We start from the raw sequence: 19,070 nt of genomic DNA, 5'->3' as shown, positions 1-19,070 counted from the left end.
TATAACTTGTGAATCTTAAAATTGTAAAACCTTCTTAATTACAATGATAAATAAAAACATTAAAAAACTCTATTTAAAAATAAAATAAATATAATCGTTATCGATACTGAGTAGAAAAATACAGCTCGTCGTATTTTTACTAATGCACCACTAGTATATTTTTAGGTATTTGCTGATAACCTGACTGCAGCTTACAATATGTATTGATATAGAAAGAAAACATAAACAAATAGAGAATTTTCAAATCTTTGACTTTCCATTTAAAATGGATGAAGTTTGTCGCGTTTGCACAAGCAGCGCTGTTACTCTAGTGGATATATTCGCGAAGCGCGACCAATCCGACGAATCCGAGCCCTGTCTAGCCGAGATGCTAAACGAATGCGTTGACTGTCTGGTGAGACGCGACGATCCGTTTCCCAAACAAATTTGTTTATCCTGCGTGCTGGAAACGCAGAACGCATATCGTTTCAAACGAAGATGCGAGCAGAGCTATCAACACTTCTGCCAGCTGCTGCGCGAGGCGTGGCAATATCCGGAGTGCACCATAAAAGTAGAGGCTAAGGAAAAAGAGGAAGAGGAGCAAAAAGTTCACATAAAGAGCGAGGAGGAGGAGTTCATAGAACCGATAGCCAACTCAAACACAAGTGAACAGCTCCATGAACCAGTCAAATTGCAACCAAGCAAATTAGACAAAGCGCAGATATGTCCCGTTTGCTCAAAGGCTTTCACCAACCAAGGCAGCCTAAAGAGGCATATTCGGATTCATTCTGGCGAGCGACCCTATTCCTGCATTTACTGCCAAAAGACCTTCAATCAGAGCTGCAACCTGGACAAGCATATGAGAGTTCACACAGGAGAGCGCCCTTATAAGTGCCTCGAGTGTGCGAAGACCTTTACTCAGAGTAATCATCTGGCCAATCACATACGCATTCACTTGCGTGCATGGCAGGAGCTGGAGCGGCATGGCCACATCAATAGACCATACAAGTGCACAGAATGCTCAAAGGCCTTCACTAGCAAATGGTATCTGCAAGAGCACATACGCGCCCATTCTGGTGAACGTTCCTTCAAGTGTTGCCTGTGCCCCAAGACATTTTCGAATCGCGCAGATCTGCAGCGGCACAGCCGGGTTCACTCCGGCGAAAGGCCGTACAAGTGCATGCACTGTCCAAAAGCGTTTACCCAAAGTGTTAATCTGGAGCGGCATAAACGTGTCCATTCTGGTAACAGACCCTATCAGTGTCCACATTGTGACATGGCCTTTACGCAGAGCAGCCATTTGGTCAATCACATTCTCACTCATTCGGGAGAACGGCCTTTTCAGTGCTTGGAGTGCATGAAGAGCTTCACCCGCAGAGAGTATCTAGAAAAACATAGCCGAATTCATTCATTACCATAAAAAGACATTCCAAAAATGTAAAATAATGCTTTAATACATAGTAAATAAATAAAATTTATGTTAGTATTACTTGGCGTTTTCAAATTTTCCGCGTCTATCGAAAGTAATCGATTATTAACCATCCACAGTCTCTTTTGAGTTCCAACATAGCAACGCGCTGTTAGTCTATGGTGAACCAACCGCATTACAGCACCCCACTGCAAAGTTAGCTGCGTCAGAAAAAGAGAATACAACATAAATCGGGACTGCGAAAGTCATTAAAACAAATAAATAACAATAACAAAAAATGTGAAAAATGCAATTAAGAAACTAGCGCAGGCTATTTTTGTAATAAATTAATTTGCAATATAAAAAAAAATAATAAAATAATAACGCGAACTGTGACGTTAGTATATAAATAAAAATATATACATACACAGCATACGTACATACATATGTGAGTGTGTAAGCGCGCGCGTGTGTGTGTTTTTATGTGCACCTTGTTTTCTGCTGCATAATTCGCCATCTATCTATTTAATTTGGAATATATTTTGAACCAGGTGAGTGATTGATAAATCAAATGCAGACATGCATTTAATAAATGCGTATCAAATTGTTGGGGTCGCGTGCGCCCCATGACTCAATCACTATCGTCGATGCAGGTGGGCCAACAAACAACAATACAAATTCTTAGTCATACTCATTGCAAAGCCTACATAAGTGTTGTGTTTTTTCAATTTTTGCTTACCTCAGCTGTTGGCGCCGTTTAGGTGCAAATGTACTCAAAATGCACTCGTGCGCTGCGTACATTTATCCAAAGTCATAACAGACTTCAACCCGTTTACGGACATTCATTCGCAGTCATAACAGACTTCAAACTGCTCACATAGATATTCTGTTAACATGGAAACGGTTATTAGCGATCATAAAAAAGAGCACCGCCAAACTATGGCGAATTTTATAATTAGAATAAATTTAATAGCATATGAAGTTAGAGCTGAAAGTCGCTGATTATAAGCAAATAATGAAATGCCAAAAGGCTGAAACGCTTGACTACGAAATCGGAATGCCAACCAACCCCCAATGGGCTAAGGTTTGTCAGCGTATATGTATGTGTGTGTGTGCATATGTGTGCATGTGTGCAAATGCGTTCATTCACTTCCAAATTAGCTTTTGCCTCGCTCTTCACTGTGAATTTATTGTTGTCATTTAGTGCGGCCTTCTCTACAGCGTAATTACTGTTCTATCTGCTTGTAGCTTAGTGTTCGTTGGCTCTCCCTCTTCCACACGATAACTGCGCAACTCTTTTCATTTGACTTCACGGCGAACTTTATCTATTTACATGCACCCAAATAACTGGTCGTACGTTCAGTTGTTCAGTCTAGGTGCGCGTGCACCGAGCCAAACGTTTTTCGCTTATGACAAACAATAACAGAGTGAGGCAAGAGCGAAAAGCAACTACTACTCTAGGTAGTCTTAATAGCCGAGCACAGATGTCGGCCAGCGCTAGCCTATTTACATAGTAACCTGATCTTTATTAGAAATAGGCTAAACTGTGCGAATCGTGAGTTTTCACAATGCACGAAGTAATATTTATTATTGGTAATAGCTCATATTTAAATATATAATAAATCTTCGGCTTTCGACAAGGCTTTAAGCTATTTAAATACTGAGCAATTAATAGTTTTAAATATTATTTAGATGGGACTTTTTTACTATTTCGCAAAAGCTAATTATGTGACAAATGTATGTTAAATTTGCGCGTAAAATAAATAAAATTGCTAAGAAACTATATTTGACATATTTCGTAATATATCTAAGTTTCAAATATTATTTTTGAATTATGAGTGTGAATTATAAATATAAATACTTTACCTTTAAATAAATAGCAATCAATAGATTAGTGTAACTTTACTGACTATGAATCATACATATTATTGTGAATTTTGTTCCTTTTTGTAATGCGCAAATGCATTTTATAAATAGCCAACAGTATTTTAATCACTCAACGGTCATTTGGATGATAGGGATAAACATTATATTATAGCATAGAACTTGACCATCTACGCTGAATATTAGCTTAACTGCTAACTTAAAACAAATTCATTCGAATCGGAAATTCTCATTAAATTTTTAAGAGATATAAAAATATCTGAAATTAATAGAAACCCTTTTTGGCTATAGCTTATATTAGAAATTTAGAAATATTTACTAGAATAGTAGAAATTAATAGATGCAAATTTTGGCTAAAGTTCAACTTATTGTGCAGATCTTATATAAAAATGTACTCTAGGCATATTCTTAAAGAAGAAACACACGAGCAAATGAAAATAGAATTAATTATAGCATTTATCATAATATACATATATGCATCAGAGGCTATATAGTCTTATATAAGAGAGATGTTTGTATTCCAAAGGCATCTAGGCAGATGGAAAAGTATTAACTTTTTTATGACACAAGTATTTATTAAATTATATATTATGTTTTATATCAACAGATTATTAATAGCAAATTAAATTTGTATACCTCTTATATGATTTGGCAAAATCTCTCAGTCATATAAGTAGAACGCTTTGCTATAGGTAGTTGTCAGCAGTTCAAAAGCGATTTTCACTTTCCAATTGCGCGTCACACGCAATGCTCACCCGACATCCCGCTCACAGAGGCATTTCACTTAAATATGATTGAATCAGTTTAATTGATTACACAAACACACTCTCACACAAATGTGGGGAATGTGTATATGTGTGTGTGTATGTGTATAAATATGCTCAACATGATTTGTTGTTTACGCTTATGATTTAGCTGCAACGCTTGCAATTTGCAATTTGAGGGCAGGTCAGTGCACAGCAATAAGTGAATCTGCTATGTATATATTCTTATATATAAAAAAAAATAAATAAATAAACATAAACAACAACAGCGATGAGGAACTGAAAAATTCTCGCACAATTAATGTACATTTGCATTACGCGCGCCTCTCTTTGCGCTTCACAAGATGCCGACGACACGCGTGTATACAAACAATATGCGTATCACCTCGGCATAACACAGGGAACACAATGAAAAATTGAATACCTAGACCTGAGGTCTCATGTAGAAATGTAAATGTAACTCGCTCGCTCACTTACTTAGGCGGCCCTCTGCCGTATAAAATTACGTGCGGCTGCTCGTAGGCATCCGCCTACTCCTTTTCCATCTGCCAAAGCGTCAGTATTGATTTTATGGTATTTTCGTGCGTGGGCCAGCGTAACATATGACATTTGGAGCATGCACACATATTTTATTCTGGATGCTGCAAATGGGAATTGGATTACAAACAACTTTAATAGGATTATTACTCTATGAAAATGGAAACCCATACCTAAAATATTTAGAGCAATTTAAATTTATCAAAGAAATTAAATTTAATATTGAATCTTGGTTTCAGAAATTAAAGAGGATTCAACAGGTGCGAATCACAACACATAAACCTATGTTAAGTATTATGTTAACAAATATAACAGGAGCCTCTAAAAGTCTGTTGAATGTATTTATTTCAAGGACATATTATAATGCAATTAAAATTTAAAAATGATAAATTTGCATTTAAATTAAAAATGAAACTCAAATTGTAATATTTGTAAAATCTAGATAATTTTTTAACAAATTAATTGCATTGACAGTTTATAACTATGCCGTATACTTCAAAGCGTTATTATTATTCATAATAAAAGCAAAGCAAAGCAAATTTATGGTAACTTAGAATCATATTTTCTTATCTACTCTTACTCTTTGGCAAGAATACATCTTTCTAAAAACCATATTATGTTTTCTAGGTTACTAATAATTATATATATTATAATAATATACTATAACATCTATGCTCAGCAAAAATTATAAGTATTTGCGAAATCTTAATACTGGACTCTTTTTATTTTCATCAGAAACATTTTTATTTTATTTTATTTGTATGTGAAAATAGCTAAATAGTATTCTGTCAGTGTTTTCCTAAACTATGTCAAGTGAAAGTATGCGATATAAGCATATTTTCTGTTTATTTTGCTAGCTCTTAAGATTATGAAATACAAAGTCTGTGTTAAGTGTCTTTCTTGAAAGTAAATGTAAAGCATTTACGAAAAGTACATTATTTAGAATTAATTACGAATCATAGATCTACAGATAGAAGTCATAATCAATCTCAATTGAAACACTAATTTGATAAACTAGAGAACACATTTGAAGCGTAAATATACATATTTCAAGAAATTTTTAGGTATCGTTCCATTTTCTAGATATGTATGAATAAACTTCTCTTATAATATCTGCAAAAGTATAACGCATCCTTTTCCATTTAGACTACTCTCTGGACTACTCTCTTTTGTTACCTTACCACGATATTTGTAAAGTTTTGCTTGTGTACATATAGCTAACATGACTCTTTTGCAGCTGACGTTGAGTCTTTGCTAACTAACACTAACTTGTCTCCGCTTCGTAAGAATCTGCGCACTTCGCTCTAATGAAACAACAAATGAGTCTATTCGCAGTATTGTGAGTATTTAAATAGAATTTAGATCATTCGATTAGTCAAAATTTTTGATTTGCATGCGTTCAAGTGTAGCTAAATTGCATGAGTTGAACTTCTAAAGAACGTATTGATTATTATAACTATATACATATATATATGTTACCCGGCATAATCAGCAACATACAAAACTTTCATATCGCTGCTTTTGGTGGTGCTTGTTTGGGGCCCCCTGCAAAATGATTTGCTATTTTTATGGACAGCAAAATGTTATTGCTCGAATGTTTATTTTATCTCTAAGTGTAAAATCTATAATGGGACGTTAAGACCATACAGGGTTAACATGTCTGGTGTCAACCGTGAGCGAACCCTTTTATAGCTGTGAAATGTGCATAGAATTGTTTGTTTATTACAGTAAATATAAAATGTAATCAAGTAATTGCGTTATGCTGTTAAGCAATAGAGAGATTTTTCGTAGCACTCATGTTACATTTAACATTTATATGCAAAAATCAAGAAATTGTTAGGCTAACATAACTAGCTTAACAAACGTAGAGGGTGTGTTTGTAATAATATATAGAAGAATAATATTAATATTATCTTATATACATATATATATATATATATATATATATTATCTTATATACATATATAATTATATGTGCGTATGATCCATGCGGCTGATATTTCAAGGCTGTTGTTAAAGTTTTTACCAATCTTATCAACATTTTATTGGTTTGTTGAGTCAGCTATGCAATATATTGATAAGAATATTAGAATTCCCTGGCTAACACTTCGTCATGTGGCCTAACAGAAGTTATAAAAAAAAAAAACTACAAAAAATCGGTTTAGTTACATATTTCGAGTCATCAAGCAACGTCAGAGTTTGCCTTTAACCCCTAGAGTGTTGATTCTTATCTGTTGGCCTTACAAATAACATATGTTCTCTTTCTATGTGAGGCTGATAGGGCTATGTACACTCGCAACTGTTTATGTTGTATACAAAAAATAGGAAATATGTAAATGGAAAACAGAAAACCAAAAATATATGTTCAACAGCTGTTAATAGGCATCACTTAGCGTTCCGTCAATTTGAGCTTATTCCATCTGTTTGGCAATTTATTTGCATCTTCTTGACAGTCCAGTAAACACCTTTGTTTTGTATACAACTGAGCTGTTCTTTTAATGAACACTAATAGCAGCTAACTGGCAATTAATTGACTCGCCGTGTGCATATTTCAGGTATAGCGGGAGAGGTTTTTTTTTAAGGGACAGCTGTTAGATAGTGTTCGTAATTTCACTATTATTTATTGGGGGTCTTGTGAAATATTTGAGGATCATAAGTATATCAATTGTATATTTATAAATCAAAGCCAGCATTAATAAATGAAGTATAGATAAATAAAATGAGACAGGGAGATAAGGAAAAAAAGAGTGCCAGAGAGTGCATTAGAACTAGACGTGTGCAGAGATGATAAGGTCTATGACGGTCTATGTCAACAGACGTTGCTGATAAAATGGTATATATTTAAAAGTATCTAAAAATAAATTTAATGTGAAATGAAACGAAAGATAGTTCAGGTACTCAGGTCTAAAAAGTAAATACTAAAAAGTAAAGCAAAGACAGAGGATCAGAGATCAGAGCTCGATTTTTGACGGAGAGAAAACAAAATACACGGTTATAATTTATTTTGTTTTTTAGAATATGATCTAATTTTAGGTTAAATGAGATCTTTCATACATATATCGAGATATTCTCTTTGCGAACAGTAAACAGTGCTAAATCGACACAGCTGTTGATCTTGATAGGGAATACCTTGTACATATATAAATATATAAACTTTATGGGATGGGAGGTATAGCATGCAAGTGTTATTCACATACACTCTGACCGCTCCTTTAAAAAAGACTGAGCATAAACCTAATACAGATAAATATAATGAAATGGAAAATTTAGAGTAGTTTAAGTATTTTAAAATAAATTTAAGGCTAAAGCTTGAACTCTTGGCAGTTGCTTAAGCAATTAACCCAATTAAGGCTCAATGATATAGTTATAGATTTCAGTTGCGACACTGGAATTCTAATTAAATTAATAATTACGAATACGTATATCACGCCCCTCAATGGGGCTCGCCTTTGAGGGCGTATTTGAGTACGCCCTTTACACGAACTTGGGCTTCCACTTTGTAAATGTTTTATATGGATATCTAAGTGACGAATTTCTATTGGCTGCGTGTTGTCACGTTCACCAAAACGTTCAGACTAATTTAATTATTAATCATTAATTGTCTGCAGTCGTGTGCTATGAATTTTTAGAGCTATGCTAATTGTGAAATGAAAGAAAAACAATTCGCAACGCTGAAGAAACGTGCACACTTCATGCTTTTCAAGTTGTGGTATCGTGACAAGATCCATAAATTTGTGTATATATACATACACTTATATGTATATCTGTCTGCACTATCAGCATGTGTAAATATTGAAGAGCTCTCACGATCGTACGTTCAACTGTGGTCCCTGAACGACACAACCCCTCTCAATCACAGAAAACCAGTCTATTGTAACTTGGCTGCGGGCGCCACAAACTAGTTTTTGCTTTGATTGTTTCGCTTTTGTTTTTTTTTAAACTCTCTTCTGCCTTATGGAGGAGAGAAACAATCACTGAAATATGAACAATCGTTGAGAGCAGCTGTTGCTTATATTTTATTTTAAATTGGTCTAAAATCGCAAAACATGTATTTAGTCTCTGCAACGAATAAACCATTAAGTTGCAATAGAAAAAAGGAAAACAAAACAGTGCTAAGCACTTTAGCAGTATTTAACAGCAGATGCAAATAATTATATATAGCTGGCTATAAACATTAAGTACAATCGTTAAATTCTGATACACTTATAAATGGGTTAAACAGTTGTTCAATTAAAATGGTTGCTTCTGCTACCCTCTCAGTTTAGATACAGCCTACAGCAATATATATATACAATAATTACTCACAATTTTTGGCAATTATTTGCCATAATTTATTATAAACGCAGGCTCGGTTTTAATTGACGCCAGAGCAAAGGAGAGAGAGAGAGAAAAAAACATGAAGACAGACATGGACAGTTATCTTTATATCAGACCGTATGTATGTTTGTATATATATATGTATACAATTTGTACCGCCTGCTGATCCAACGCTTAAATTTATTTCAATTTTATTTGAACAGCCAAACGGTTTTTGTTTACAGAAGCGACGCGCCTTTAATAAACGATGTGCGCATATACATATGTACTATAACATATGTATATGTATATATATTTGAATATGAACATCTATACACACATATACACGCACATGTGTGTATTTAACGTTAATTAATTGTTTTTTAGCAATTGTGAAACATGCTTTTTCATAGGCTTTTTTGCTCGCATATGTATATACATACATATGTTCTTTTGCACTGCTTGCTATGACGTATACGCAACGTGCTCTTCGGTGAGCACTGCTTGAGAACGTCAATCGCTGTTAAAGTTAATGCCGTTAGCAGTGCTGATCAGAAATGAGCATGTGTTAACAGAATGATAACAGTGTGACAAATGCCCAAAGCAATAGTTACAAACTGAGCCGTGGAAGTTTTTTAAAGTTAAAAAATAGTTTTAAGAGAATAAAAATTATTAAAAATAAATATATTAAATAAATTTATAAATATATATGTTTTGAAAATAAAAATTTTTAACTATATAATAAAATGTATAAAATATATTTAATATATCAAACTACAATTACAAATTTAAGTAATGTTAGAGCTGTAGACTTATACAATTTCTGAAACTTTAGCAGAAAATATATCAATTCAATAATTGAGACTATAATTAAGATTTAAAGTAAATAATAAAAACCGAAAATACTTACACATAGGTACCTAGTTAAAATTCAAATTACAATTCACATTTGCCTTAATGAATGTGCATGAGTAAGCACTGTTTACATAATATATTTATATTTATATATATACGTATACGTAAAGGTGCGCATCACCAGCGCGAGTTGCAGCGCAGTTAACAGAGCGCTTGCTGCTGCGCTACGCACAGCTGGGCATGAGAGATACTCGTTCGTTAACAGTCTGGATCGCAATAGGTTCTCTCGCTCTCGCTCTCGTGTCTTTTGATTTAGTATAGTCAGAGTCGGCGTCGCGCTATGATCGGCTCCGGTGCGTTGGCACGCGTTATCTAACTACGGCACAAACACAAACCGAATCGACAAGCAAACAAACTCATAAATAGTATACACGGTGCCGACAGTATCTATAGAAAATACATATACATATATGTACATATAAAATATCAGAAATAATAAAAACAAAAATTCACTGTGTCTGTGTGTGTGTGTGTGTGGGTGTGTGTGTGCGTGCGCGCTATTTTCGACACTTGGGCTTCTTGTAATGTGAAAAGCCAGCTAAATAATAGACGCAACAGTCTAGTTAAAATGTCAGGGACGCTGCAAGCGTCTCTATATATCTATATATTGAGTACTACGAGTCTTATTATGAGTTAAGCAGCAATTGACACATGGTCAAAAATGCATTACACGGTGGGTGTTACGAACTATCTTTACCTTTTCTCTCTCTCTCTCTCTCTCTCTCTCTCTCTCTCTCTCTCCTCCTCCTCCTCCTCCTCCTCCTCCTCCTCCTCCTCTCTTTCTGTCTGTTTTTCTCTATAGTTGTTCGCCACTCTGGTCTTATAATCATATTCGCCCTTTGGCCTCGCATTGGGGTCTATTTAACGAGCAATATATGTAAATATTTCCGGTCCAATAAGCAGTTTAACCATAGGCCAGTGGCGGCCCTTTATTATAGGGTATACAGTTGCAAAAAGAAAAAAGCCTTTTGCAATTGAAACAGTTGCTGTGCTTTGTCTTTCGCTCGTTTCGTTTATCTTATCGCTAGTCGGCTATACTAAAGTTGTTCTAGAAAGCAAAAGCAAACGCAAATATAAAAAAACAAAATTTCTGGCCATTTTTAGAGGGTTTCACCGTGCTTAAAAGTGTTGCCAAATATCGAAATAAAAATGGAAATATATAAAGGAAATTCTGTGTAAATTTTCTGATTGTGGCCATGCATTGGGCGAGATCTCGACCTATACAAATGATTTTTATTTTATGGAATATTTTTTATTGAAAAAAATTGTGTTACATTTATATAGTACAAAAAAAAAATTGTGTAAAACATTTGGATATTTCCTCTGTGGTTGCAACTTTGAATTGGGCAAGATTATACTGTACATAAATCTTTTTTATATATATGTCAGATTTGATTGAAATAATTAGGGTTACATTCATGCTCATACAAAAAAATAAAGTTAAACAAAGAAAGTATAGTAAAATATATTTGTTGATTTGAAATCACATGACATTGATTTATGAAGGGCTGAGAAAAAGTGCAGTCTTATCTAAGAGCAAATGATTTGTTTAATCTCAAATATATCTATCTAATCTTTTATATTTCCCCTTATAAATATTTATTTACATTTATATATACATATATTATATAGAAATGAAAAGAATGGACTTCTATCATAAGCATACGCCTCTCCAAATTCTGCAAGTAGCCTTTTTCAGTACCTCGGGTGCTTTAACCATTTCCCCTACGGCCAAAAGAGGAAATTGTCGGCCATTAAACGTGCATTAACATTAGGTAAGACCTGTGACTGGACGACACACGTACTTATTCTTATCAGTGAAAAGCAATAGAAAGAGGCGGTGCGCAAGGAAACGCTCTAGCGTATCGCAAAAGCAATAACAATATAAACAATAATAATAATTACAATTATACTTAATTGAAATAAGGCGCGTGACATGCTTAACTCATCTGCGGCTCAAGCTTAGCCCTTTTTGCTGATGCTTGCGAATCGGACACGTCTCATGCATTTCAATTGGCCAATATTGAGTGTGTGTATATATGGGTGTGTGTGTGTGTGTGTGTTTGTGTGGAAGAACGTACTGAATTGATTGGTCAGTTGATTGTTTGTTGTTCTTTTGTTTGTCGCCCGCTGTCAATTCCAGTTGTGGCTGTCAACGACGACATTTATATCGATCCACATACATATACATATATATGTGTGTATATATGCACCCTCCATTCAGTTTGTTTGCACATATTTTGATGGATGGGCCTGGGGCAATCGTTGCAATGCTAATACTGCTAAGCCACAAGTAAGACACTCGCCGTCTGGGCTTTCGCGGCCCTCGTTGATGGATGTTATGCAGTCGGCGTTGCGACCCACAAGACCCGTGCACTCACTTAAATTCCCATCAAGAGGGGTACTCAACTTAGCACGAGTTGTAGATCTTTATAGACAAAGTGTAGAGAAAAGTGGGAAATCTTCAGAGAACATTCACTTTCCTTTATGTTAAAGTAAAATCTATATATGCTATATATAATATCGCATATAGTTGTTTATATTCGTTTCCTGAACTATTTATTTATGACAACTAAATTGAGAGAATAGACAGTTGAACGAATTGCTTTCAATGAAAACTTTGAATTTTATTCGAAACAAATGAAATAATAAAATGAAATGTGGCATTTTTCATTTAGCACTCGTCCATGGAGTAATTATCCAATTAGACCAGTTGGTCTAGTAAGACAATCGAGCAATGCTGACAAGGGTTGAAGTCTGGGCTATGAATGTGGGGTTGTTGTCTTAGACGAAGGTTAGGTTATTTTAATTTTATTTTTATTTTTAATAAATATAAATTTTAGCGATACGTGTTGTTACTGCAAAAATGTGTGAAACAACAAAAAAAATAAAAAAGAAGTTATGAATATTAAAAAATATATATGCTTAATAATTATTAAAATTAGTATGCTACTGCATTTACATTTAACTATGTTTATGGCAGCGAAAAACTAAAAAGTTAAACATGAAAACAGGAAGCATATTTGATATTTAAATGTATTAAAAATAATGTATACCATGAAGCATAAAAAAATAATAAATATATTAACTATATATATATATATATGTTTTTGTTTGTTTTGGAGATCGACAATAATATTGAAAAATATACAAAGAAGCAAAGTTGAGGAAAAAATTTAAAAAAAAAAAAGAAAACGTCATTTATATATTCCCAAAAATTAAATAGCTCTGCTAAAGTACAATAATTGATTGATTTACGATCTATATGAGCGTTTAACAAATAAAGCTATAAGCTTTTATGTTTATTTATTTTATTTAAACCTATCTAGCGAAATATCAAGCATTATTCGAAATAATTTCGAGAAACAACACAACTTTGAAAAATAAAATGAATAAGTATATATTTATAGCTATATTTTCAGCAACAAACACTAAATGTATAGGTAAAAGAAAATTTGATAGCTAAAATTTGAAAGCTATTCTAAAAATATAAATTAAGTAAATCGAAGAAATTTTCTATTGTATTCAAATAGGTAAAAATTAAAATCTAAAATTTTTACACTCGCATAAATATGTGAATTTACTTTGAAAACAGCCAGAGACAATTCTATATGTATTTTTTTATGCATTTGCCAAGAATTCAGAAACATAAAAATATATATATATGGTTGTGTGTATAACATTTATGAGTTTGCATGCTAGTTTTAGATGGAAAAGCCTTTGGTTTGCCGCTCGAATACCCCTAAGTTGGCGTCTGTTTGCACTGTGTCTGCTACACACAAAGAGAGAGAGAGAGAGAGAGGAAGATATTTATATACTATATATATTTGCATTTGTTTTTAGCGACCCCAGACGAGACCCAAATGTTTATTCAAATGACAAAAGGGTGTTTGTCAATGTTGTTGTTGTTGTTGTTGTCGTTATTGTTGCTGTTCGCTTTGTATTGGCTTTTTCGTTTTGCAGCCTTGATCAATTATTAATTAACTTGTCAAATAGTATGCCATAGTGTTAATATCTTGTTTCTCTTGCTTTGAATTCGATTTGCAGCTAATTTAATATAGAATGTTACCCAGCCTGCACACCTTGATGCGTTGCTCGAAGCGTGTGCTGCAGTCGCCGCTGGATGCAGTCAAGATGCACAGCTCGACGGGCCACAGCAAGGCGCCCGGCGGCGGCATTTATGGACCCTTTACGCCGGCAAACGATCTCAGCTGCTCGGGCCGTGGCGATTGCGTGAACAACACCTGCGTCTGTGACATACGCTATGCGGGCGATGAGTGCGACTTCTTCAATCTGTCCTACTATGCGGGCATCTCCACCGTCTTCTATGTGGTGGCTCTGGTCTCGGTCATTCAGCTGCTCATCTGCATTGTCGCCGAGTATCAGCGGCTCAAGCAGCCGTCGATTCTGCGCGCCTGCCGCATCACCACTCAAAAGTTGCTCTACTTTATGGTCTTTGTGGCCTCTTCGCTGCGCGGGGCCTACTTTACCACACCTGTAAGTAAAGCAATCAATTATTACTTACAATTTATATTATTTAATTAATTTCTTTCGCTACGCACAGCTGGATCTGCAGCCCCAGTGGGCAGTCACCCTGATGTCCGCGTATTATCCGCTGCTGATGACCTGCGCCTCTCTCATCGTCTGCATGTGGGCCGAGGTGAGTCAAGTCGAGGTTTTGTTAATTGGAGCAATCAAATTAGAGGCAGAATAATAGTGATCAAAATAAAGAAATAGATCAAAAGCTTTAAAAAAAATTAAATTTTAATATAATAATATTAATAATAATATTAATAAACACAACCATAATAATAAAATAATGATAATCATAATATTCTTTTAAATCAAGCTTAATTTATTATGATATATAGAGAGATTCATTTCCATTTCAAGCAAGATTATGGTAGATTTTATTTAAAAATCATTTACAAAATATCTTTGGTCCTAGCTAATTAGGTGAATATGCAAATTATATATTAATATTTCCAAACTTTTTAAATATTTTTAATAACTAAATAGCAGCGAAAATTTAATTGTATAGAACATGCAAATCGAATGTTTTATCTATGCAGAAAACAAGATTATAATACATTAAGTATTCATATTCGCTTTTAGTATATATAATCTTCACATTTTCTACTCATTTAAAACTGGATTTCGATTCATTCAAGTTGAGAATTATTCAGAGTTTTCCCTTCAATCAATTTTATGGTAATTCAAATATATAAAGCTTCAATTAATATATGCAATATTTGTTCAAATGCAAATTGTTAGAGCATTTAAATTAGTTAAATAAATCAGATTCACTCAGTTTCTTTAAGCTCGCGGTTTCCCTCAGATAGTTCCCTTAATGATTATATGATCGTAACTGAATAAACTTGATATATGCTTTAAATTCTTAGCAAGTATCTATATTTATGATATATATGCTCACCTTCGAAATCTACGCTGTGCTATGACCTCATGCGTAATCCCTAGAGTATGTTCCAAACACTTTTTTTAACACCAAATTAATTTCTCTCCTTAATTCTAAATGTCTTAATAGCAACTAATTAGCTTAACAAATAAATTATACGGAAGCTTAACCGACTTTATATACAGACTTAGGTAGACTTTGTCAACGCACTAACCATAATCTAAGCATTGATAAGCATAAACATGCTAAACATGGCAAGATATTGCCATAAAAGTAGTGCCTTCAAGATTACCGATAAACAGAAGCAAAGAAAATCAGAATAAAAGAGCTTTTGTTTTAGCAAATTGCGTACTCCCGACTGTTTCTATCTAATCTTGAAATAATTAACTATGAGCCTCACGAGTGGAATGAGAAAATGCTTAGCCATCATGTGAGCATTGTTTACCAAAATGGATCCAATCTTATCTCAATTGAAATTCGCAGTCTTCCCGTTGAGAGGCAAAATTTTGATGTGGCTCTCGCGCTCTTCCGCTTGCCATCGACAATCTCAAGTGCAACAATTATTTGAGTGCGAATGTACTCGAAGTTTTTTCCTATGCACAATTACAATTGTTTTTTCAACGCTTCGCCATATCGCAATGATAGGCAACCGCAATTTATCGCGACCATTAATTAAACTTAGGTGGGAACGTTTGAAAGTCGCGTACATGCGCACTTGCCAGCTTATTTACCCTATATATAAGTATGTATCGAATAAGTTGGAATATACATACATATATATTTTCATTCTTACTCTTTTTTTTTTTTTTGTTCTTTTTAGATATTTCACTTGCGCGACATACGCTGGGAGAAGTCGCAGTTTCTGTCGAAGAGCTTCCTAGGTTTTGTCGCCTTCAACTTCTTCCTGTACAGCCTATTTGGCATTGAGGTATTCAGCTCGCTGATAAATTCGGAACGTCGCGATTATGCGCACATCTTCAATGGCTGTTATGCTGTGCTCCTGCTGATTGTGGTTATCTTCTTTCTGATTTACGGCGTGGAGGTGTTCTTTAAACTACGTGGCGGTTTTGTCTACGACCAGACGGGCAAAATACTTGGGCCCAGCGAGGCAATCGTGAATGCCTCGCAGCTCCATCAGTCGCGTCTCGGCCTGCTCAGCCAGGCCATAATGCTAATTGTGATTGTTGGATTTCTAACGTCCGAAACGCTTGGTGATTTATGGAAGGGCAAGTAAGTTGTGCAATCTGAATTTGAAAGTGATCCCAGCTCTAATTATCTGTTCGTCGTCTGGTATATAGAGTGCCCGTCCATTCGCGCAACTGGTATGATATCATCTTTCGTATTGCCGAAATAGGCGTCGCCTTGTGGTTTCCCTGCTGCCTGTGGAACTCTATGGCACCTGAACAGCTCTGGATATTGAATCCACGCAAGCTGCTGTCCCGTCAAATCGATCCATCGATACCCACGCTCGATGCCGACAGCAACAAATTGTCGCCCGAAGAGGGACAGACGTTCCTGAGCAAAAAGGATTGCTGGATATGCTATGACAGCGATAAACCGGAACCGCTCATTCAGCCCTGCCGCTGCACCGGCGATGTCAGCTCTGTGCACCACGAGTGCCTCAAGCGTTGGCTAGTCGAGAGCTGTGGCAGCAACAACGACGCGCAGCTGGCTTGCAAGGTTTGCTCACATCCCTACGAAATCGAAAAATCCAAAAAGTAAGTAAAGTCAAAATCAATTATTTCACGTGTTCCACTCTTAACATAACATAACTCCTTTATGTAGACTCGAGTGGGACAAGGGATTCACCATACAGCATTGGATGAAGACCGTCATATTGATTACGCTAATGTGTGTGACGGGCGCTACAGCCTGGGCCATTATACAAATGTATGTGGATCCGCTGGTGCGTGTGCTCACCGTTGGCGTCGCTGTGCTCATTGGCTATGTGTGTGTCAAGTGTCTGGGCGAGAATACGGTGGTGGCCTATCAACGTGCCAAGGTTAGCTCCATCAACATTGTGACTAGCTCCGAGATGGAGAAACTGCATACCATCTGCGAGGATGTCAGCTCAGCTAGCACCTCAGCGGCGGCAGCTGCATCACAGGCCGCCTCCTAAAACTCAAGTTGAAGTCTATGCCATAAGGAAACATCACACCCATTCACAAATGCCAATGCATATGCAAACCAGGCGTATACATACATACACATATACATATATATGCATATAAATGCGTATATATATAGGGACAGACGTTAGACACGACACGAACGATATAGTTTATTAGATTTAGCGCCCTTTTTGCACACATTTTTGCTCAAGGCCCCCTCCAGAAAACAAAACTCTTCCCCGAAAACTGTGTACATAGGTTTTAAGTCTTTTAGTATGTAGGATAACGTTTCAAAAAAACAAAAAGCAAAAAAAAAAAAAAAAAAACAATCGAGTCAATTTTGTCTCTCAAAGTAGCACGCATTATTCCAAACGGTACATGTATTAAAACAAAACAAAACAACTGAGAAAAATCAAGCCAAATATTATATAATCTGTGTACCACATACATAAGCCAGTATCAATTATCTTACACAAATTATGGAGAACGTTTTGAGATTATGATTACGATAGCATACACACAGAGACACACATATACATACATACATACGTTGCCAAGTAGTTGGAGAAGTTTTTCAATTGATAAAGAGAAATATTCGAAATGAGTAGAGTTAACGTTAACAAAGGCACCAGTCAATGTCAGTCTAGCTGAGCATGTTTGTAGTTTGTAGCATATATATATTTACATATATATACATATATATATATATAGAAACACGTTAAGATCTTAAATTGTGAGCGTATGAAACGCATGCGTCTCTCCATACAGCACAGCTAAGTTTATTTGGCGAATATTAATTTAGGATCACACACATACATACAACACACATACCTATTATACTTGTATATTTTAAATTTTTTTTTCGTGTAATTTGTATTCAATGCGAATACAGTTCGCAGTATACCTTAAGCCTATACTTAACGAACCTAATTTATAAACAATTTATTCAATTATTTATATAAAAGCCGCGCCCACATTTCAATTGTGTTTTTGAAAGCAATTCTTTTTTTGTTTGCTATTCAAACATAGTTTCCACAAAATCAACACAACATATTTATATATTAAGCTAATATACATTTTTGTGATAAACCAGTTAAAATATAAATTAAAACATTTATAACAAATAAAATGCATATTTTTAATTGTTGGGGGAGCATAAATATTGAACTTTCCAAGCTGGTAAATGAAAGGCTGCAGCTAACTAACAGACAGTAAATAAAACTGTTAAGCTACAGCTAGAGCATTTGCAGGGCTGTTAAGTTGAATTTTCAGGACATGGCGATTGCAAGCTGTAAAGCGAACTGTTAAGCTGGTGCTGCAGCTGCTAACAAAATAATATCTGATGTTAAATGTAAACTTTGACTGGAATAAACAGTGTTAGAGCACAGCTTCATTGAGTGAATTGTTCGCCACTATTTAACAGCTGTTAAATTGTAGGAGTAGCGCTAGCTTCACTATGAAGGTCATGTCAATGGGCGTTTGCAGAGAAAAATGTTCGACGTAAATTCTGTAAGCTCGTGTAAACATAAAATGATGCAGCCATATGTGTTTGTTTGCCTATTTGTATATATACTCCTATGTCTGTATCAAAGCTAGAGGCTAGAATGCTGGCAGCAGCAGAGAGTGTTCCCATTGGTCACTTACAGCTCGACTGCAACAATCTCTCTAGCTCAACAGTTGAGCGCGACGTAGGCTTTGAGTGAAGGTCGGTACATATAAAGGGCAGCAGCCTCTTCAGTCGCCCAGGTCTGGTGAGGGCA

General features: G+C 35.2%; 2 protein-coding genes across 3 annotated transcripts; both read left to right on the top strand.

The window, feature by feature from the left end:
- The first annotated feature begins 155 nt into the window (after positions 1–155).
- On the top strand, positions 156–1,709 carry LOC108658247 (uncharacterized). The gene has a single exon (XM_018110902.3). The coding sequence runs from the start codon at positions 266–268 to the stop codon at positions 1,397–1,399; it is 1,134 nt and encodes a 377-aa protein (XP_017966391.2). The 5' UTR covers positions 156–265; the 3' UTR covers positions 1,400–1,709.
- Positions 1,597–18,439, top strand: LOC115562617 (uncharacterized). 2 transcript variants are annotated; one of them, XM_089257187.1, is made up of 6 exons: positions 1,597–1,938; positions 13,831–14,280; positions 14,348–14,443; positions 16,020–16,429; positions 16,498–16,917; positions 16,985–18,439. In XM_089257187.1, exons 2-6 carry the CDS (start codon positions 13,846–13,848, stop codon positions 17,316–17,318), a joined length of 1,695 nt encoding a protein of 564 aa, XP_089113313.1. In that variant the 5' UTR covers positions 1,597–1,938; positions 13,831–13,845; the 3' UTR covers positions 17,319–18,439. The 2 variants fall into 2 exon arrangements, with proteins under 2 accessions (XP_089113313.1, XP_030240331.1); XM_030384471.2 differs by lacking the exon at positions 1,597–1,938 and adding an exon at positions 10,016–10,456.
- The last annotated feature ends 631 nt before the right edge of the window (positions 18,440–19,070 follow it).

Source organism: Drosophila navojoa, chromosome 3 (assembly GCF_054131105.1).
Source record: "Drosophila navojoa isolate 15081-1374.11 chromosome 3, UAZ_NAV_1.0, whole genome shotgun sequence".
In the NCBI taxonomy this organism is placed as follows: Eukaryota; Metazoa; Arthropoda; class Insecta; order Diptera; family Drosophilidae; genus Drosophila; species Drosophila navojoa.
Note: the sequence above shows the minus strand (reverse complement) of the source record. Positions and strands in the feature narration are given on the sequence as shown.

What these genes read in the sequence shown, in the direction of transcription:
- LOC108658247 (XM_018110902.3), top strand. Translation starts at nt 266, where the DNA reads ATGGATGAAGTTTGTCGCGTTTGCACAAGCAGCGCTGTTACTCTAGTG.
- LOC115562617 (XM_089257187.1), top strand. Translation starts at nt 13,846, where the DNA reads ATGTTACCCAGCCTGCACACCTTGATGCGTTGCTCGAAGCGTGTGCTG. An exon ending in TCGTCTGCATGTGGGCCGAG is followed by an intron (nt 14,444 to 16,019) that starts GTGAGTCAAGTC and finishes TGTTCTTTTTAG; the next exon opens with ATATTTCACTTGCGCGACAT. An exon ending in GAAATCGAAAAATCCAAAAA is followed by an intron (nt 16,918 to 16,984) that starts GTAAGTAAAGTC and finishes TCCTTTATGTAG; the next exon opens with ACTCGAGTGGGACAAGGGAT.